General features: G+C 38.9%; 2 protein-coding genes across 3 annotated transcripts in view; one reads left to right on the top strand and one right to left on the bottom strand.

Moving 5' to 3' along the window:
- Window positions 1-13297, top strand: part of zmp:0000001236 (mastermind-like protein 2) — a 48929-nt gene extending 35632 nt beyond the window's left edge. For both annotated transcript variants that reach the window (XM_026934882.3, XM_053239664.1), the window contains exons 2-5: window positions 1666-2925; window positions 10474-10611; window positions 10954-11044; window positions 11583-13297. In XM_026934882.3, coding sequence (XP_026790683.1) covers window positions 1666-2925; window positions 10474-10611; window positions 10954-11044; window positions 11583-12385 — 2292 coding nt within the window. In that variant the 3' untranslated portion in view covers window positions 12386-13297. The remainder of the gene's footprint in view (window positions 1-1665; window positions 2926-10473; window positions 10612-10953; window positions 11045-11582) is intronic.
- Window positions 13298-14476: 1179 nt separating this feature from the next.
- mindy4b (MINDY family member 4B) lies at window positions 14477-21464 on the bottom strand. Its single transcript, XM_034310463.2, has 12 exons — window positions 21333-21464; window positions 20724-20751; window positions 19722-19895; window positions 19318-19437; window positions 17072-17169; window positions 16804-16969; window positions 16601-16666; window positions 16414-16484; window positions 15518-15590; window positions 15114-15290; window positions 14837-15017; window positions 14477-14619 (listed from the first exon to the last, which is right to left on the bottom strand). The coding sequence occupies exons 1-12, from the start codon at window positions 21437-21439 to the stop codon at window positions 14477-14479; spliced, it is 1404 nt and encodes a 467-aa protein (XP_034166354.2). The 5' UTR covers window positions 21440-21464.
- Window positions 21465-22318: the final 854 nt, after the last annotated feature.

Genomic DNA, 22318 nt, shown 5'->3' with positions numbered 1-22318 from the left:
AACTTCAGTTTGGGTGAGCCTGTGCTCATCTGGCCATTTTCCTTTGACCTCTCTTATCAACAAGGTGTTTCCAGCCACAGAACTGTCGCTCACTCACATTTTTTTAAATTTTTGTTTTTTGTTTGAGATGAACATTAACTGAAGCTTTTGACCTGTGTCTGCATGATTTTATGCATTCAGCTACCACATGATTGGCTGATTAGATAACTGCATAAATGAGAGGGTGTAAAGGTATTCCTCTTAAAGTGGACGGTTTATTCAAAGTCTGTATTTCTTGCTTGAATTTGTACCTGTTCAAGGAAACACATCGAAAACAGAGCACTAGTCATCCCTAACATGATGAGTCAGACAGTATGAGGGTGGTTAGGAACTGATCTCATTCATAGTGAAACAGCATAGGTAAGCAAACACAGAGAGTGAGAGTGCAAAAGAAAGAGAGCAAGAGAGAGAAATGTTCACTCCCAACCCTGAAGGCATGATTCACTTTACCACCCTGAAAATGTGTAATATTTCCAACAGATGGGGAAAAAAAAAGTCTCATTTGCCACTACAGTGAGAACTGCTCCACGCTTACCCCATCACTGAACTGATATTAATGTTATGCCTAACTGTCCCAGGCTGATAATGTCAGTCTGTATTTGTATGATTTTGCATTTTCATAATACTGGCTGTTTCAGTTTTTTATTCCTAGAGAAATGATTGCACTAGAAGCTACTGTGCTTATGTACTCAACTACAATTGCAAATGCTTCCGTACAGTGACTTAAAAGGGACTTATGAGTCATTGTTCTGGTCTCATTTACATAAATGAAGACATGCGAGACAAAGAGAACAGTCTTGCGCACAAAGAAGAATGCTGCTATCTTTACAGTGAGCCAACAGTGGGAAATATAATTCATGCAAATGAGCCAAACAGATAAAGGCTTTCTTTGTCTAGCTGCTCTGTATATCTGATGGCTAAATTTAACTGCTCGGTTAATGCAGGGGTTTCAGATCAGATTTTTTGTTTTTGTTAAACCTTATTTGTTCCAGCATATTTTTGCCAGTAAATTATACCTGTGAGCACAGGCTTCTTGTAAAAAAGACAGGTAGGCTAACACTTGCTTCATCTCACAGCAAATGTACCAGTGTACTGTTTCTCTTTTTAATCTAACTTTGTAGCAGCTATCCATTTTCCTGGGCTTGAAGGGAAATTTTCAGTGCAATCATAAAGGAGAAAATGAACAATTCTGAGCTTTTGCTTTTATCCAAAATGGCCAAGTTAACAAGGCAGAAAGGCTCACAGTAGATTACAAAATTGGGTCAATTTACATAAAGATAATTTGTTCCTGAGACACCTTTTTTCATTCTAATATTTAGAAATTTCATCAACATTTTAATTGGTTTTTAACATTAAAATGGGCTTTGATAAGAGTTCATTAATTAGATAGAAAAGGTCTTGTTACATTATGTGCACTACCAGCAGCAGAAAATGTGCTCATTTTGAACTAAGTGTAGAGAGAAAGGCCACAGGCTTCTGAAGAATTCTCATGTGCTGCACTATTTCATTTTAATTGCTAATCATTCCTTTAATCTAAATGTTTAAACACTTTTTGCTACAGACGCATTACTTTAAAGCTCTGTTCAATAGAATTCCCAATTAACAATTAATTCTTTGCCTTTACAGCTCCAGGGGTCACTTAGAAGAAAGATTGAGGGGCAGCCTTCTGGATACATTGCTAAGCAGAATGGCCACTTCTGTGTGGGCCAAGTGCCAGACTTCAAGCGTCTTCGTATGGAGACAGGCTCTCTTAATGCTGGTGCTTGCTCAGTGGATGCAGGGCAGCCTCAAAGTTTAGCTGGATCTATAGCTCTGGGCCACGTTCCCCGGCGGAAAGATCCCTTCATGATGGGCCAAGGTGTAGGCAACAATATTTTCAACATGACTCTCAGAGATGTGAAAAAAGAACCGACCGATGTTCAGACCTGCAGCCAGTCATCAACAGATCCTGCAATGATGGTGTTTGACTTTAAAGATGAGGGTGGAGGACAGATTGACCCTGAACTCCAGGATCTGTTTGATGAGCTCACCAAGTCAGTACCACCTCTCAATGACCTGGAGCTGGAGAAAATGCTGAAACAAGATGATGACTTTGGTTTGGATCTCGGTCGACCCAGCTCGGCTGGTGCAGCCAATCCCTGCCCTCATTTAGATAAACCAATCAAGACAGAGTACTCACCTGATTTTGGCCAAGCTCCAGGAAGCTCTCCACAGCTCAGGCCAGCATCTGCTGGACCTTCTTTCTCAATGGCCAACACTACTTTGTCAACGTCCCCCATTGGGCCTGGGCAAATGACCAATAATCATGTACCACAGACCACAGGAACATCTTCAAGAGGACTACCTTCCTGGCCTGAGATGTCACATGCTGAGCAGCTAAAGCAAATGGCGGCAAACCAGCAGCCCAAACAGCAGCCCAACTCTCTCCTCCACCACCAACAACAAAGCCAAGCTGGAGGAGTGAGGAACTGGTCCTCCACCATGAGTGGCCACCCCAGTTCCTTTTGCCAGGAAACAATGTCCAGCACTGGTTTGCTAAGCCAACCAAGAATTAGCTCTCAGGGCACTGGTCAGGCCAAAGGCATGCCCAACTGCCTCTTTAAGCCCAGTGGTTACAACCCATCACATCCCACTGACATGAAAGCTCTCAGCAATAAACCGATGCTGCATTTCACCCCTAAAGCTTCAACTTCAACCACAGGCCAACAAATGCCCCATATGGCGGGGTCGCAGAGCAAACAGACTACACAGCAGCAGTCTACAGGAGGTCAAAACACGCAGTTCCAGTTGTCTATGCAATCATCATGTCTACAACCGAAGCCCCTGAGGCCTCCTCTCAACCAGCATGGTCCTGGAATCAATTATAAAATGAACCAACAAAGACAGGTAGGACACTTATTTAAAGCATGACTGTAAAACGTTTTCAGAAATCCTAAGTAGGATATTCAGCTCATTGCATTGTGCTGATGTTTCAAGCACTAAATTCAAAACAGCAGAAACAGAGAATCTATTTTTATTTGTATAATGATTGTTACACTAAACTGGGAGTAGACAAGCATATTATTTTAACACAACATCAGGAGAATCAGACTTGTTGAGTCTTGTATTTAAGCTGCCTCAGACTGGAATGATTATTTTTGTATTGTCTCATGAGAGGGACATAAGCGAACATGATTAAAATGCTAACATTAACTGTGGATTGTATAACAGTATTACTTTTATTTGAAGTGATGCCAGCATATTGTCATGGGAATATCTTTCTAATCCCAAAATCCATATTAGTTTTTCCTCATGATTCTAAGTGCTGGTCCATCTGCTCCAGTCAGTTTATTTGTAGCATTTATGGAAGGAAGCAGAATTTTTTTTCTCTTTATTTTCTGGATTTGCATTGACAATGAAGCTCACCCTGCACTCTGCCAGTTTATTCTCTTTACATCGTGCAACTATGAGTGGCTTCACTATGCTGTTAGTTTGTTGCTCCTGTCGCAATAAATCGCAGTTTCTTGTGTGTGAGCAGTTGCAGGGCATCTTGAATATGTATATCCCCTCAAAGCGATTTGACGAGGGTCCTGGCTCGCTAGACTGTGATGGATTAACATGCAAGACTTCTAATTTCTCCGCCTGTCACAGTTGCTCAGCGCCAAGGCATAGATGTGCACAGTGGGATTTGCTAATTGGAGTTTGTTAGCTGTGAGGGACAAGTTGTGGAAAATGACAGTAATCTGCTTAGCCTGGTGCTCGTGGTTAAACCACTGATTTGTTATGATTGGGGAGATTTAGAACATCCCCCTTTTCAGTTTCGTGCAAACAGCATCTCCTGCCTCGCTCTGTGGGAAATGATAAAATGAACCACACAAGATGGGTCCTCAGAACCCAATCTCCAAAACGGTTCTCAGTATAAAGGATGCTAAGAGAGCAGTACCCTGGATTAAATCAGAGATTAACCTGGATTAAATCATAGTTTATCTATTATTCCAGTTGCAGCAAACTTTGGACCTTGTTTACAATAATCAGGAATTCATTTCAATTAAAATGTACACAAAATGTGCATTAACTTTTATCCTGCTGCTACATTACTTTAAATTCACATTTAAATTTCAATTAGAGATTTTAATTTTGTGTTTGAGGTACTTTAGTCACATATTAGATGCATGTCAGGAAAAAGTTTATGCTTCTGTTTCCTCAAAAAAGCAATAAACAATGTAGATACTGAACAAATCTATCATGACAATCAGAATTAATCCTAGGTCAAGATTTTATGGTCATGTTTAAAATTTAGCCATGCAATACAAATTATACGAATTAAATTAAAGCTTAGTTGAAGAAATCCTTGATTCTGTTATATTTAATCCCTGTTGGGGCAACCTGTGGTCATTTTGCATGTTCTACCCGTGTCTGCATGGGTTTCCTCTAGCATCTCATCTAGGCCCACTGCAGCCCTGAGCAGGACAAAGCATTTTATGAATGAATGAATGGTGCAGCTGACCCTGTGCTTGTGAGATCGCATTCAATGTGCCATTGTACTATTGCACCTCCTAATTATTGCCAATCGATAATAGTATTGCCTGTGGCGTTGGAGGGGTGTAGGCTGCAGCAAGACTGAGGAAGGAAAAGAATGGGGCATGGCCAGACATACATAACACATGCCATGCACACATTACTTCATTACAGTGAAAAAATACCAGACGCTGGTTACAAGGTGGCTGTAGCTGCTAGTCGCTAACATTTTTTATATTTATTTTTTATTAATTACCCATTACCAAGGTCAATAACACTTGCAAAACTGAAGTCGGGACGGTAAATAAACCTAACAATCTAACTAGGATTCTTGTATAGTGAAGTGGCCCTGATAAACAACATATTTTTATTTATATTTTATTTTAAGCCCCTGTTCATGTTTTGCGAGTGGCTTCATCTACTTGGCAAGCACAGACTAGGGAAGCTAAGCTGCATCAGTGAAATGTTTTGTTGCTCTGCTCCGAAGTCAGCCATCAAAGGCAGTAGTTGGAATCTATCGACAATACTATTGTCAATCGTCGCAAGCCTCACTAACCTTCATGGTTGGTTTTGACACTGGGGCATGACTTCACGTTTCTGGACCTTTGCTCAGTGGATTACCATGCCTTTGAAGCACCATTTATCTCCAGAGGAGGATTACCATTATTGTTGGTCACTAATGTCTTATTAAAAGACTCCTACTTGCAGTTAAGTCTAACATTCATCATTTCAGTAACATTTATCAGGTGATTAAAAGGATATTGTGGATAGTCTGGACAAGATAAATTCTCAAAAGGCATTCACTAGTCCTCACCATCAAATAGTTTTAAGTGTATTCCATGGAATTACGTTCATATAGGTTGGGTTTGGAAGTGTTTCATTGCTGAGCAACTATGTGTATGTTTGTTTTGCAATTTAAATGTCAATTTGTGACAGGAAAATTATATTAAAATAAATACATGAAATACAGCTACTATAAATGCACCAGTGGGTTTACGACCAAGTATTAAAACTAATGAACAAAAGAAGTAAGGTTTCAAAAGAAATTTTAAAGCTAAGTTGAACAACCAGATGTGGAAATATTTCTTCATGAGAGACCACAAAGTCATGAGAAGTAGCTCTGTAACAGCTAACATTTAATACATCTAATAGAGAAATGGTTAAAAAAAAAATCAGTAAACTGAATAAAAAAAGCACTCTTTTCAGTAGTGTCTACATTTAGTTTTTAGGCTTAAATAGCTGTACATTGTACATTTCCTGGGTTATTTATATGCAGAGAGCGCATTATGGAACATATAATGCATATATGAGATACACGCATAACTTGCATGGTTAATTAAGGTTGATGTTTTAGATTTTTCTTCCTGGAAGTTAAGAAAGTCCTAAACATTTCCACCCTGTCATTCCTTTCACTGAGGGAAATACTGCTGATGGCAGCACTGATGGGGTTAAACACACTGCTGAAATGGAAACAAAGGCACAGCTTCTGCTACAACAGGGGAGAAAAATGGGAGTGCTCAGAGTCTTCCCACAGTCAACTGAATTAGTAATGCCATGGAAATAAAGGTCCCGAAATGGTGCCACAGTCCCTCTGGAACCCTCATGAGCAGAGCTGAACTTCCTCCCACCAGGAGCAGCTTGCAAAATTCCTGTGAAAAGATCAAGATATGAGCTCTGTTTTTCATTTTCTTGTTCTCACAGTCTGCTGATCAGTCGTCAGCTTGGGTGCGTCAAAACTGGGATCCATATTTTCAAGGGTGTTCAAGCTTATGATGGAAATCTAATGGAAATCTTTGTGTCCAGATGCTTCATTCTCTGCTTGGGAAATTCCGCATAGGGAGTTTTTATATGCTGTGTTACACGGATAGTCCTGCTTACATTAAATGTTATAAAGCCAAATGTCTCATGTTTATGATTGAAGTGTTATGCTGATTGGTCACAATCAGTCACAAGTGAGTAATTCATGTGCTAGTTGGTTTGGATGTGAGACAGTTGGCCCTGCATGAGCTTCTGTGGCAGACTTTAATGGATTATAGCCTGAAATATAGGAGCTTGTCAATTATTTGCTATAACATTTTTGGCATAACCATATCAGCCTTTGCAAATTAATTTACAGTAAATTTAATATACAAGTAGAATTATGACATCTATTTGTCAGTAGTTTAAAAAAAAAACAGAAAACACTAAGTGATTGTAATTATCAAAATGGGCACTTGCCTCTAAGAGGAGAAAAGGCACTGTTTTCACAAAGAATGTCAGTGAAACAGTGCTGATCAAGCATTCTCTCCATTTTTAATTCACTCACAAAAACAAAGCCTCCCTCAGCAATTTTGCTCTGAATTTTGGCCTGGATCTGTAACATCTTTGAGGCATTTATGGGAGTTCAGTTTCCAGAGTCATAAAACACAAAATGTTGACATTTGGTTTCAATAAAAAATGTGGTTTTATGAAGCAAATTTACATATAAGATCAGCCCATCACTGAATTTTATATTCTTTCTTCACAGTACACTTTCCACAGTTTCCACTCTGCTTTATCATGCTATATTTTTCCCCTTCATTTTTGCTGGATTCCCATCTCATTGAAAAAAGAGGAGGGGGTGCCAGGTTGTTGGAGCTGCACTGCAAGGCGAGTGCTTGTTTCCTGGGAAAGCGATCCGGGGCCAAGTCCAGATGCCGAGCTGCTCCCTGGGGACGGCGTTCCTGCCTTCAGACTGCAGGAAGTGTTGTGAGAGCGCAGCGAGGCTCAGGCCTGGAGCCCTGTCAGCTGCTTGTAATGCGGGTAGAATGAGAGCCTAAATCACAGCCCTCCTTTATGGAGTCCGCAACCACATGTGGTATTCATTTAACGATGTACTGAAGAGCGAAGAGTGGAGCAGAGATGGAAAACAGCTTCATGACACATCAGGATGACAAAGAGTGGATTAGAGAGCCGTCCACGCTAATGAAACTCTCAGTCCCTCCCACCCTTACAACACAGACCACTGAAAGGCAATTTGAATGTAACGTGAAGGCAGTTTGGCTCGTGTTCATATTGATCATGATTTCTTGCCATGCCCCTAATTGGAGGTAATACAAAGCAGGGATTGAACTTTCACATCTTACTTGCTTGTACTAAAAAGTGGGAAAATGACTAGTTCTGGGAAGTGTGACTTTGAGCTTACATCACTAATGGAAGGCTAGGAGGTTGTTTAAAATATGATGTGTGTTAGATGTCAAAAACTTGATACTTCAAGTAGTCTTATTAAAAACGATGACCTGCAAAATACCATGTGCATATTTCAGTGAAAAAATAATCTCCATTGTCACGTTGTAGGAGAAGTTCATCTGAACTCGCAGCAGGGAAACAATGCTCTTCATTTGCCCTCTAATTAATTAGTGGACTTCCCAGGGCTGATCCATCTCAGCATGGGACCTTAGCAAGTTCCTCCTCAGCGCCTCTGAGGCACGGCCTGTGCCACTGCAGATAGGGCTGCCCCTGAAAAGGACCTCGTGCAAAGTGTACTTTTCCTCAAATCCCCTTTTCCATGGCTTGTTGAAGCAGGGAATTCCTCCCATAACACACAAGGTTCTTTTCAGTGCTTTTGTTAAAAGACCTCCAGTGTGGGTTTTCGGAGATGGCTTCTCATTTAGACGTCAGTTCTCAAAGCAATGGCCTTTCGCTACGCTGCTGTTGAATCCTTTTTTGCCCTGAGAAATGTTTCATGTCAACACAGTGACTGACAGTGTGTACACTGTGTGTGTTTGAGTGAATGGGATAACATATTTGAGCAGGGTTTGTTCTGGGAAATGCTTGCAGTAAGGACTTTACTGCCTGAAAAATATTACTAGTCATGTGTGCTTGTAACTTGTAGTGTCGTAGCTTGTTGTTTTAGGGTCTAATATCACAGACAATTTAATATTCTGATTTTGCTTAAGAAGTGCTTAGATTGTTCTAGGATTATACTCTAAAAAAAACTATGTAAAACTGTTATCTGATAGATAATACAGAATGACAGACTGCTACCTGACACCAAAAAAAGGATTTATAGACAAAGATCTAAGAAAAACTAAAAGAACCCTAAAACAATCCTGAAGCTTTCTTTTTTCATAAACATGATGTAGTCACAGGAAGCTCTTTTGAATACCTAGAGCACCTTATGTCTCCAATTAGTTATTGACTCATAAATATGCTCTATTTAATTTAACGAGTATAACTGAGTTGTGTGCCGTGTTATGGTTGCCCAAACAAGCTCAATAACACCTGCCCAGGGCCTAAAACAGACTTTTTATTTCCTTACCTTTATAACTGATTTGAGCCACCTTGCTATTGCAATGAAACTTCAAAGGCAGGGTTTGTAACAGATTGCTGGCCTGATGGTGTTGTTTTCTAGAGAGGAACTGATGTGTTCATGGTCGCATATCTGATCTGTTTGAGGAAAGAGGTGATAGGGGATCGAGCTGCATTTGGTGAGGAGAATTGGTATTCAAAGCAGGTTCAGGGGCAATATCAGTAACGGGCGAGGAGAAAATTGGAAGATCGTAGACCTCCAAATAGTGAAAGGGGACCATTTTCTGCAAAATATGCACATATTAAATGGTTTCTCTGCACTTTAAGCAAATAAAATGTTTTTTTTTTCACTTATGTAGTCTAGGCAAAAAGTAGTCTGTCATTTATGAATTTTCATCACAGGAATTATTTTAAGTATTTATTAATGTGCTACAAATCAAGCACTGTTACACTTTAGTAAAAAGATCACCACATTTACTTATTTGTCATACCGCCTTTAGACATTAAAGTGATCTACCAACAGGCCAGAGTTTCATCATATTGGCATGGCCATCTTTCACAAGATGGTCTTTTGCCAAGATTTCTTTCCCAGGGAACTGGCTTTGACAATATTTACTGAAATGATGCAGTCGGGTGACAAATTAAAGGAAAAACTGGTGGCTCTGTTATGCTGTGAGAGGCATTTCTGTCCTGATGGAAGTGGTCTCTTTCACGATGACGCCACTCCCACACAGAGGACAAGAGGACTCACTGAATGGTTTGATGAAAATGATGTAAATCATATACAATGGTCGTCACAGTCACCAGATCTCAACCCAGATGAAAACTTATGAGAGATTTTGGAGCGACATGTTAAGACAGTGCTTTCCACCACCATCATCAAAACACAAGATGAGGGAATATCTTTTGGAAGAATGGTGTTCATCTGTCCAGTGGAGTTACACAGATTTGTAGGATATATGCCAAGACACAGTGAGGCTGTTCTGGTGGCTCGTGTTAGTCCAACACTTTACTATGTTGGTTTTTTTTTCTTTTAATTTTTTTACCAGTCTGTATATATCATTAGAATATATCATGTCCCCAGGAATAAAATCTATCCCAGGAGAAAGTTTTGATCATCCGCACACCTTGTCTGGTTTAAGTGCATATTTCTGCAAAATAAAAAAGGATCTTTAAGACAAGAGTCATGTGTAGTAATACACTGAAATGTCAACATTTCAGCAAAATTCTTACATGTACTTAGAAGTAAACCAAATGACTATTTGTCAGCCATGACATGTATTGGACCTTTTTTCTTTTAATGTGCATTAGGAAAAAAAAAAAAGAAAAGAAAAAAACAGCATAAAAAGCTGTGGGAATTGGATGACACCATGTACTGCATGTAACCCGAAGCTACACGCTCTAGAGCATCAAAATAATTGATAAAGTATGCCATCTAGTGGACTAACCACACACTCACACGGCCCAATAAAGTTGATTCCAACAAAGCATATGTCCACTGAAGTGATAAATCTTACCGTATATAGTGTAAAGTGTAATGCAGAACTTGCAGTATTACTGTATATTTGCACATTTAATTGTAAGATCATGACTAATTCAGCACTTATTTTGTAGGAAACATTTGTTTTATGACTAAACAATGTCTATGTCTTACTCATCTGGTCATAGGGATTGGCACCAGGGCCACGTTTCTCAGCAAACGGCTGTCTGGTGACCCAGCATCCGTCTGCACCAAGCAGTCAGCAGATAAACAACGGCAAAGGACAGAGACAGCTAAGCCAACCTCAGCAGCACACCAGCGACACAGTGAGTAACAGATTAAAACTAATACACTCTGCATCACAATCTTTTTCTGCTGTCATCCTCTACACAGTAGGTGTGATACAATTTACACTATGTTTACTGATATAAGGCTGTAAAACCCGCCTTCTTCTCTTTAGTTTGTAGTTTAGTTTAGTTTGAGCATACCTAATAAACTATGAACAACAGACTATCAACAACAGACAAAACTGTAGCTTTTACCAGATTAAAAAAAAAGGGGGGAGGGGGTCTTGTAAAATTTCATTATTAAGACTGTTTGGATCTTTAGATTTTAAAGCCAGAGATTTATTATTGGCTATTGTGTTAATATTTTTGCTTTCATTTCAGGAGAAATTCAACCCACAGGATCAGTTTAACAGGCATCTAACAAGACCTCCACCTGACTACAAACAACCACAGCATCCAAACCTTTACCCAGGTACCCATTTTCTTTTTTCTAATACAAACTTTTCTCTAATACAAAACCATTTGCTAATCTGTTATATCTGTTAGACTAATTACATGTATTGTAGCACAAGTTATTGAACCTAAGACTTCAGAGACATTGTTTGTTGATTTGATAAGCATAATAAAAACTGCTTTTGTATATGCAGTAGAAAATTATTCTAAGCATAAGCTTCTGTTATTTAAAAATACATTATTAGTCGACCAAGTTAAGGTTCCTGGGAACTCAAGAAATGCCATAGTCTAAAAACACATTCCACTACAGCATTTTCTCCTAATATAAACAAAGGAAACTGACTTCTTTCCATCACAGCCACTACATGAACATCAGAGTGTTAATTAATTTATGACCTAATCTTTGTAATGCCTCAAATAAATCTTAATATCATTATTAAATGTCTATTTCAGTTCATTTCTATGGTGATGTTTGTACACATTCTAACTTGACTCAACATGACTTGACTTGACTGAGTTTTCATTCCAAACTCCCTCATGTGCTGTTCTGTGCCCAGGTCTGACATCATCCCCGATGACCAGTAACAGCTCTGACCAGAGGGAGATCCAGTCCATCTCATGCCATATATCCAATGGCCAAGGAGTCAAAATGACACCCAGCTCAGACAGAATGTTTCCCAGTAGATCTGATCATTCGGAAGTCCAGAACTGTGCAGGCCAACTGCACCAACAGCCTAACAGCCAGATGCAAATTGGGATGCATCAAAACAAGCCACAGTTCCAGGGAATTGCCCCTACCACACAGCATGTAAGAACCAGCACAAGCCAAGATCCAATCCTTGGCCAAGGACTGGGATGCATGACTACCACTGGAAGCAGGGAGACAGGCATGAGCTGGGAAAATGTTACAAAGCAACTAGATGTAAAGAGACTTCCAGGCGCAGTACCACCCCAGGGTGCACAAACTGATGCTCACTTCCCACCAAGACATATTGGTCCACCAAATCAGGTAGTGCCCCATTCTGGACTGATCCCTTTAAACCCTGGCATTAGAGGATCTGCTCCTAGAGCCAGCCAGCCACGTATACCCCCACTTCCTGGGATCAGCAGACTAAACCAATCCTCTCCCACACAGCAGGGGTGCATGAGCACATACGGAGGCACAGCGCAAAGCCCTGGTGCCTATCAGAACAACCGCGCAGGCCGTCTCACGTTTGATTTTCTGCAGGATGGGGATAATACAGTACCAGGGATCAATGCAGACTCGGACTTCATCGATTCTCTGCTTAAGTCAGGTTCAGGCAATGATGACTGGATGAAAGACATAAACCTAGAAGAGATTCTGGGTGGTCACTCATGAACGAGAGACTCAGGAACACAAATGAGAATGATGATTTTACTATTTTGGTATTTTACTAAGTGGTCTAGTGATTGAAGCTTTTAAAGAGCTTCGAGTTATATTTTAAAGCACCTAACATAAGGGATTGGCTTGATTTCTTAAACTTAAGATTCTGAAGAGATATCCAATTATCATGCTGTTTTTTAATTCATGTGGACAAATGATGTATTGCAGGTATCATTATACTTAGATTTAGCTTTTAATCATATTATCTAATCTGTTATAAAGATCCATGTTCACAGTATTTATGGTTTTCATAGTATGTTATATAACTATATGCATCCCTTTGTAAACTCATGCAATTTGGTGAGTACTGTAAAAGTCAGCTGTAGTATGCATTGACATATTGCGACACAATGCAGCAAGCTGGCACACTTGTGTCTGTCACATCCAGAAGATTAGTTGTGAGAGAGGTATTCATTTAATCTAGCTTGTCATGCAACATGAAAAAGACAAACAACTTTGTAAGTGTTGATTTAAGGAAGCTGTGGCGGCAATCAGAGGATACAATGGCAAAGATGTTATTTATGAGCATATACCCTGCTGTAAGTTCTTTGTGTGAGTCTAAAACAGTACGTCTTAAAGCTCCATCTCTAAAACTGAAACCCCAGGACTTGGTCTGGGCAAAAATCTAAAATTGGATTCCCCTATATTCGGTTACAGAAATATTCCAAGCAGACATTAAGTATTAAAAATGTTTCAATATGTCATATTGCTAATATTGTATTTATAAATATGTTTATTCTATCTTGTGTTTTTTGTAAGACTAGTCTTTTCTATAATGCTCTATAAGGCTGTAATAAATGTGCATATCCTGTGATGTCAATTTAGCCTTTGAATACTGACAATTACAATAAACTATAGTTATGCAGATTTACTGACCATTTGTGTATAACCATTTTATATGTACTACTCTGTAAACCTTCTGTCAAACATAATGAGTCTGTGACAGGGTGTGGTGGACTTTCTAAACTATGTTTGGCCTATATACACTACGGACAATAAAGCTCACTCCGCATTGTGGGCTAAAAAGGAACATCTATACATGCCTGGTTTTAAAGTAATTATTATTCATATTTTGATGCTTAATGAACAGAATCTAATGTCCTAAACCAGGCAACTCAGTGGTGCATTGGGTAGAGTTGCCACCTCATAGCTCCAGGATCCCTGTTTAATCCTGAGCTCAAGTTACTGTCTGTGTAGAGTTTCTGTGCATGTTCTCCCTGTCTTTGAGTGGGTGTCCTCTGGTTTCCTCCCACTGAACAAAAAATGCCGAATGGCTATGCCAAATTGCCCATAGGTGTGATGTGTGTGTGCATGGTGCCCACTTACTGAAGATGATTGAATGAATAATGTGTAACCTATTACCAGTTTGCTTGGCCCAAGCTTTTGGCCTGCTGATTTAGTACTAACTGTTTTCTCATTGTTAAATACAAACAAATTCTCTCTGTATTGTGGTAGGTTTTTTTTTTCTTTTATATTACATGTAAGTTCAGTTTCACATTCAAAAGTGCTTTTTAAATTGTGAAAGGGCAAATAGCCTGTGTGCAGTAAGAATATAATTAATGTGTTGGGCCTTGAGAAGGGGAGGTGACATCTTGATAACGACATTTATAAATATGTTAAGCCCTTTTTCTGAACTGTTTCTGAACTGTTTCTTGACAGTTACAAATTAAGAAAAACGTTTGCATGATAGGCTTCAAACCAGTCCAAATGATCATGATAATCAGTTCTCAGTTTCTCCCTGAGCATGTTATGAAGGCTATGTTCCCAAATGTTAACAAAATATTATCAAATTCTAAATCAAATAATCACATTCAAATTAAATTATTATCAAATGATCAAATCTGGCAGAAATACAATGCTTCTAAACTGTCTACATATATGGAATGTTCAGGGGAACTTGGAGTTCATTTACTATTTAAACATGATTAGGGGAAATTATAATAAAAGAAGTTTAATGTGCTTTTTAATGTGCATGTCATAGCACATATATGTATTTTGTATTTAAAAAAAATTCCTAAATTGAGATCAATGGCTAGCTAAACCTTCTTAGAAGAAAGGTACTGTCCCATTCCAGTCAATTGCCGCTCCCTCCCATTTAGTCCTGATGGTCATCTCCACAGAGGGGAACCTCTTCTCAGGGTCTCCTTGACCATCTCTGCTTTTAGCCTCCCAGTGATGAGAATGTGTGTCTGAAACAAAGGATTAATAAAAAAAATGGATTATTTCTCCTCACCTACTTGCCCTCCACTGTAGTGACTTTCTGTTTCTGTTTTTCTGTGTGTGTTCTGCCTATCATTTTTGTCAAGGGCATTAACCATTGAACCATGTGCGCCATCTGGTTTCACTAGTTTGGTTCCCTTCTCGGTTAAGGAGTTAAGTCAGACAGTGTTGTGCAGGTCGAATAACCTATGGTGAGCATTGCAGTATTGACTTGGGTTGGTTGGCCATTGTAGAAGTAGAGGTGGAAGAGGTGCTCCATCTTCCAGTCAGACAGCAGAGATCGGTTTGGACTAAATAAAACGCTGTAGGTGCCATTGATGTTGCAAACCCAAACAGGCAGTTTGGGTGTCTTCAACATGCTTCCCACCTGAGGCAGAAGTAATTAGGTACAGAATTACTGGTTTTGCAGGATTTCGATGATGAACCTTTATGTACAGTATAATAAGCTCTTCATAGGACTTACAGCAGGCAGACTTGCATGTTCTGCTTGCTCTCGGCTCCAGTGTAGGTATCCCACATTGCTCCGAGTCAGAACTCCATGGAGAGGTTGGTCAAGTGCGTTGCCATGCTCATCACACAACAACTTCCCGTTGAAGACGTTAGGACTGGCACGGCCGGTCAACAACAGGTTTAAAAGAGCCTAATGAATGCAGATAGTTAGGTTTCAAGCACTAGCAATCATTAGCAGGTGTTGAATCACACTGAAACATTTTGCTACAACACTTCTGCCATTAGGATTAAGTCGAAATATTCTGTTTAAGCTAAAACCATAAGCATTTTTCCTGAAAATGACAAGACAACATAAATATCACATAAATATATCAAAAGCTGCATACAGCTTTTCGTAAAGAGATACAATTGGCTTACCTGGCGACAAACAAAGTTGCCCAAGCCAAATTGTAAGAGATGAGTCGTGCTGAAATCCAGGTCTTCTTGCAGTCTTGGAGAGTTAGAGGGGAAATTCTCAAGTAAACGTTCAATGGCATTTATGATAAGTCATTTCTCACAATTTTTATTACTTTCTATGTTGTTTTCATGAAGCTCTTCATTTACTGAACCTTTTTTACCACAGCATTGTTAAATTTTCAAATGTGATAGTCAGGTGTTATCAGAAATTTATTAATTTTCTATAACAGCACAGCTGACAGTATAGCTGGAGCATTATTCATTATTAATCTTATTTATAAACATTTTTACTAATTCGAAGCTTGAAATAGTATAACTGGCAGATTACAAAAAAAATTAACAAAATTAAGCATTTATTTCTAGAAAAAAGCTAAATTATCCAATCCATTATGCCAATAAAATATGAACATTTTAAAGTCTGAAACTAGTAAAAAATGAATATGAATATTTTTCTATGTTAAAGATATTTTCACTTGCTATGAAGGATGTATGTGTATTTTTGCAATGTAGGACATACTGTTCTTGGAAAATATTCAACTTCAGGGTAATAACAATTATTCTGCTTCATACTGGGCCATATCATACTAACCTGTTTTCGATTATTGTCTTATAACAGTAAGCCCATCATGTATTATTCCTTACATATTACACTAAAAGAGAGTAGAACTGAATAAAAAAGTATCTTTAAGTTAGTTGGATTTCAAACCTGTTTTTATATGTGATCTAATTTTCAAGAAACAATTATCCCTAATTGTTTGTTTGCTGCTATTTGTCATGTCACTCCTGGGGTTTTTTTTAGTGTATATCTAAGTGGGGGGTTCAGGCGTCACCTGAATTGATAAAAATTGCTAACTTACCTAGTAATCGACCTTGAGAAGATCAAGCTATACAGAAAGAGAATGACTCCATGGCTTCCCTCCTCATTGAACTTACAGGATAAGAATAGATATGCACTATATTTAATTAATATAGACAGCAAACAAATAAAATACTCATTAATTTACTTTGCAAAAATGTATACAAAATGTGTCCTTAAATACTCACACACTGAATATGTTCATATATAAATTTTGTCACGTCTTCTTTCTCTTTAAAGGTGAAAAGCTGCAACTATAAAACAAAGAGTGACCCAAACAAACTACTTAAACTCTCCCAGTATAATTTGGGTATAGTGTATATACTATACCCACTCAGAGGCCATTTGTGGTTTGAGAAAATGATACTGGACACTGCATGGTAAACAGTACCCGCTCTGTGAAGTTGTCCAGTTTGTAGTCCAGGTGGGGGGTGAAGCAGCGATCTGGCGTAACCAAGGAGACGGTGGCAGTACGTTCCTCACCAGCTGTCCATAAAATATCAGCCAAAGCAGCAGCCAAAGCCCTCTCCTGCTCTTTCTCCCCAACCTCCAACAGACTGAAGCACACAGCAAACAAGAACGACAGTTATGATTAATAATTTCTTTCACTGTATAATTTAGATCACACAACTGAGGACAGAACATGACTCTTTCCTCACCTCTCTGTTCCACAGCACTCTGAGCTCAATGGCTGTGAGAAAAGCAGGTATTTGATAATGTGGGCCTGGACTGCCATCTGAATGGCACGGGCTCCCCCCTGCAAAATGAAGGGTTCAGCGTGCTATAAATTGTCATATCAGGTATAGCAGGGGTTCTTAACTATAGTCCTGGGGACCTCTTGCCCTGCACAGTTTTCAGCGAATTGTTAAAGGAAATGTCCACCTTGAAATACAATAAAATATTTTTATATTGCAATATTTGTGATGTGTTTAGTAATTCTGGTGCTAATCAGTTACTTGGTGCTGTATTTTTGTTATGAAGTTACAGGGGTAATTGCTAGTTCAACAATATTAAACATAAGGGATAATAGTGTTCAACAGAAATCCAATAGAAGAAGTAGAACAGACAGCAAACACTGGACTTCCAGAATGCAATGCAGCTATACAACACAGTTACACTGTGTTACGGCAGAGATTCGGCAGAGCTACTATCTACTAGATGAAAGGCACAGTGGAGTTGATAGTGATATTAGCATAAAAGTAAAATCGTTGGAGCCTGATCTTTTTGAACAGAGTGAACAAATGAGGAGGTGAGAGAACTGGACAGACTAAAGTACTAAAGCACTGCTGCACTGCTCTCTTTAGGTAGAGATGAAGTGAGGGCTAATTCACGCTATCAGCAGGTAGTCAAATGGCAGTGTGAGTTATGTAGGAAGGTGTTAACCAAAATGAAAACAGACCAACATGTCGAAGAAAGAAGCTTAAACTAAAAAAAACCCTAGTCTAGGAAAAAGACAGAAAATCTCTCCATGGCATCTCATGCGCTTCAGAATAGTCATGAATAACATTTCAGCTGCCACTGATCCCTGACCAATTAATGTTATAATGCATTTGAAAACTGCTAGTCCTAAATAATCATAAAAGATCATCTTGTTTCATGTACATCATGGTTGACCTTTTTCCATGCAAATAGACACCTGAGCTGAAATATGCCACTGATCTTTAGATAAGTTATTCAGTAATGTTTTAAGCTTACTCACATCTAACAAGATGAACAAGATGAACAGTGATTAACAGGCACGAGAGTTAGAATGATTAATCTCAGAAGAGATGAGTTAATCTACTTCTCAAAACTGGAACACAGCCTTTCTTCACTTATGTGCAATATTTATACCACCAGCTGAGCAATGTGATTGATTATAGGACCATGGAAGTAGTCTGACATTCCATCTCAGTGAGATATATAATCTTCTGTCTATGCTTAAATGTACATATTGTATAAGGAGTCAAGACAATCTGAAAGCCCCAAATGACTAATGACTTACATAGATTCAACCATACATCCAAAACAACATTAAAGTGGTTGCAGCAATACAAAATCAGTGTTTTGCAATGACTGTCTCACATTTCAGATTTGAATCCTGTGGTCTGAATACAGGCTTGCGGAGGGCATCCACAGACACAAACCTAGGACTATAAACAAGCTTGAAAAGTAAATGTAAATGTCCAAGTGTCTCCAATCCTGTTAGACATTAAGAAAAGGACTCGATGCTGCTATTCTTTTCAGAGGAGGCTACATCAAATATTAATTGTAATAATTAAACAAACCATTTTGAAATCAGTGTCTTGGACAATAATAAAAATTTCATTAATTAAAAAACTGATTATGTTTGACAAAAATACAACTATATAACATCCCTTTACGTTCAAAATATCAACCATTACATGCATTGTTTGATTTATGTATTAATTTTGTTCATTTTTATGGAGTGTCAGTAAGTCTGGAGTTAAATTAAAAATTTTGAAGAAGATAACATTACCTGATGTGTCCTAATTTACATCACAAACACAGCCGATCAATAAAAATACAATATATATATATATATATATATATATATATATGTATATATATACAAATGCATTATATACTACTAAAAGAGGCCCTGCTAAAAAGTTCTAAAATGTTTCAAAACATTTTTTCTAGACAAAATTTGTGGACATGTAAAATAGAAAATTATAACTACTTCATATACCTATTGGTGGTCTTGGACTGCATTTAGTCTGGATCTTAAAACATTAGTAACAAAGCACAGATGTGGGTCTAATTTGAAATTGCTTGTGCATTTGTAAGCACTGAGTTGCAACTGGTTAGAACTTGCCCACCACCATGGCTTGAGACATGAATACAAGATCACAATGCTTTATTAAACATCTATTTGATAGAGACATTGTATTAAAGTACTCACTCTTTCTGCCTCCAAAGCATAGGACAGGTTTGAATATGGCTCCCGGAACTTAAAGAAGGATTTCTTCCACTCATAATTGAAGATGTGGAATGTGTTTCCAAACAAAATCTTCCTCAGACTCTGTATGAGAAACAAGATCAGACAGGCCTCATACATAACAGCATCAGTAATGATCAAACGTAGCACAGTTGTTAACGTGTTGTGAAGCACAGCAACGTCTGTGCTGTTGAGTTGGAATTCAAAGCTAATACAGTAATTGTAACTGAGTGTACTACAAAATCCTCACTGATACACTCTCCCTCTATGGAAGTACATTAATAAATCATTCAAAGTGTATTGCTGTAAGACACGGACACAGGGAGGCCCACTGGGATTAAGTAACAGACTAGTTTTTTGTAACTCACCATGGCAAGTTCAGGTGAAACTGGGTGTCCACCCAGACTGGGAGAGACGACTAGTGCACGAGGGATGGAGTAGGGCACCATCAGCGGGTTGGCATTGCTGTGGAATGAATGGGATGAAGGAGACCGTGAAACATCCTCGGTTTCTTCCTCAGCTTTAAGCCTCTCAAGAGGTCTCTACAGGAGTCAGAGAGGAAGAAAGAAATAGAGTTAAGAATGCGAAAACATGTCCACAACTCTGCTCCATGAAGATGGGTAACTGCAACTGCGTAAAAAGAACCAATGGCTTAAAATTGGAATATGATATCCAGCATCACAGGGAATTCTGTTTTGTTCTCTCTCATGCGCTCTCTCACAGGCTCCTTCTCTCATATCATCTCAAATAGTTTATAACTTCCACACAGATGTTGCATAATGGCATAAGATCCAAAAACAAATCCAGACACATATAAAGCATCAGTTCCTTGCTATGAGCAAACATTTCCTTTATCGACAGCAGATCACTCACATCCTGGTTTCTCTTCACCTCCTCTTGAAGCAGTTCAATGTATCCAAGCCTGGAGGGCTGCAGAGTGCTAATGCTCTGGAACAGCTGCTTATAATCTTCCATTACAGGGGCTACATGCATCTGGCAATTGTGCCAAAATTCACTTTCACACATAGTTCCATGAACCGGTCTGATGCTTATGAGGAAAACAGAAGAAAAAGCAGCTGACAAGCCAAAGCATTCATGTCTAGACCTCCTTCAGTGGCCCAGGTTTTTCAGGGGATATCAGGTTGGGGAGAGCAGAACTCACTCACACACACATGCACTTGCGCACACACATAAACACACAGCATCCCTCTGGTCAGACACGAATGATATGCAGTTACCTGAGAGCCCAGGTCTCGGGTTATCATGTTGTCCCACATAAAACTCAAATACACACTGACACCAGGGCAAAAATGTGCTTCACACTTGATTAGCTGTCATCTAATAAAGGCAAATAAAAATTATAGACTTACTTTTTCAAAACAGTCTTGTAGTTCCAACCTGCAAGACAATATATGAAACTAAATATGTGACACTTTATTAGGTACACCTAGATTACACTTACATTCATTGCTCCTTTTATCAGGTATACTTAACATACGGGTATACAATTATATTATTACTAACTGTAGTCCATATATTGCAGTATATAATTTCTCAGTCCTATTCCACCTCATCTGTTAATGAACAGATACCACAATAGGACCACCGCTGACCAGATATTTTTATGGAAGCCCATTCTGATGATATGAGTGGCACTGACATGTGTGGCACTGTTACAGGCATATCATGCACAGAAGGGCTGCTGGGTTTTTAAATGTCAGTGTCACTCCTGGGCTGAGAAAGTTCCACCACCCAGTAATACAGCTAATGATCCTATTAAGGTCCAATCCATTGTAGGAAGGAACAGAGGACAGTTGATAAATTAGCATAGATGACCTACAGTCAGTAATTGTATACAAAGTACGGCTGAATGGTAGGTTTACTTAATAAAATAGTCAAAGAATGTATGTGTAAGGTAGCTGTACCTAATAAACTGGCAGCTCAGCGTATTTAGAAAAATGCCACAACAGATTTCTCACCCCCGAGCATCAAATATTTCTCTCCATTTGTCCAGCTCTGCTATCTGACTCAGAATGTCATCCAGGTCTGTGTTCTTGTCACTGGCCTTCTCAAGCCCGTTTTCCATCTGCAGATGACAGACATACCGCACATGCATTCAGCTTCACCTGCTATACTGTTGCGAGCGCAGGAAGCTCCATGAATGTTTCAGTGAGGCCATTGTTGCTGGAGGAAGCCTGAGCTTTTTTCTCCCAGAGGAAGATAGGTTTAAAGGAAACTGCATCAGTATACCTGTTACACAATCATGACTGTTTACTAAGGTACACTACAGCTGTAGTGTACATAATATATACAATTGGAGATTATAAGGCCTACTGGAATCAGTTCAATTCAATATGTATTTGTATAGCACTTTTAACAATAGACATTGCCACAAAGTAGCTTTGCAGAAATCCAGATGTAGATGTAGGCCCTTAATGAGCAAGTCAGAGGCAAGAGTGGCAAGGAACTTCCTGAGACAATATGAGCAAGGAACATTTAGAGGAATCTGACTTAACAGGGAACTCATCCTCTTCTGGGTGATACTGTAGGAGATAGTGGGATTATAAATCATTACTCTTTTACAACTGTATACTGTAAAGTCAAACAGTACAAACAGGTGTGTCGAAAGGATGTTCAGTATAAATGGCATAGTCTTTATGATTATAACAGCAGTTCTTATGTACAAGTCTACAGTATCAATGTGAGATTGAGCAGCTGAATAAATCAGGGGTGTCCAATTTTATCCACAAAGGGAAAGTGTCGCTTCAGGTTTTCATTTCAATCAGGCAGGAGCCACACTGATTCCACCTGTGTCATCAGTTGACCTTTGCTTTCAGTAGACTCAGGTGCGGCTTCTGCTTGGTTGGAACGAAAATCTGCACCCACACCGACCTTTTCCAGATAATTGGACACCCCTCGAATAAACGGTATCCACAGAAATCTTTATAGTATCTATATGAGACTT

This window comes from Pangasianodon hypophthalmus, chromosome 14, assembly GCF_027358585.1.
Source record: "Pangasianodon hypophthalmus isolate fPanHyp1 chromosome 14, fPanHyp1.pri, whole genome shotgun sequence".
In the NCBI taxonomy this organism is placed as follows: domain Eukaryota; kingdom Metazoa; phylum Chordata; class Actinopteri; order Siluriformes; family Pangasiidae; genus Pangasianodon; species Pangasianodon hypophthalmus.
The sequence above is the reverse complement of the archived record's forward strand: the minus strand, read 5'-3'. Positions and strand labels throughout refer to the sequence as shown.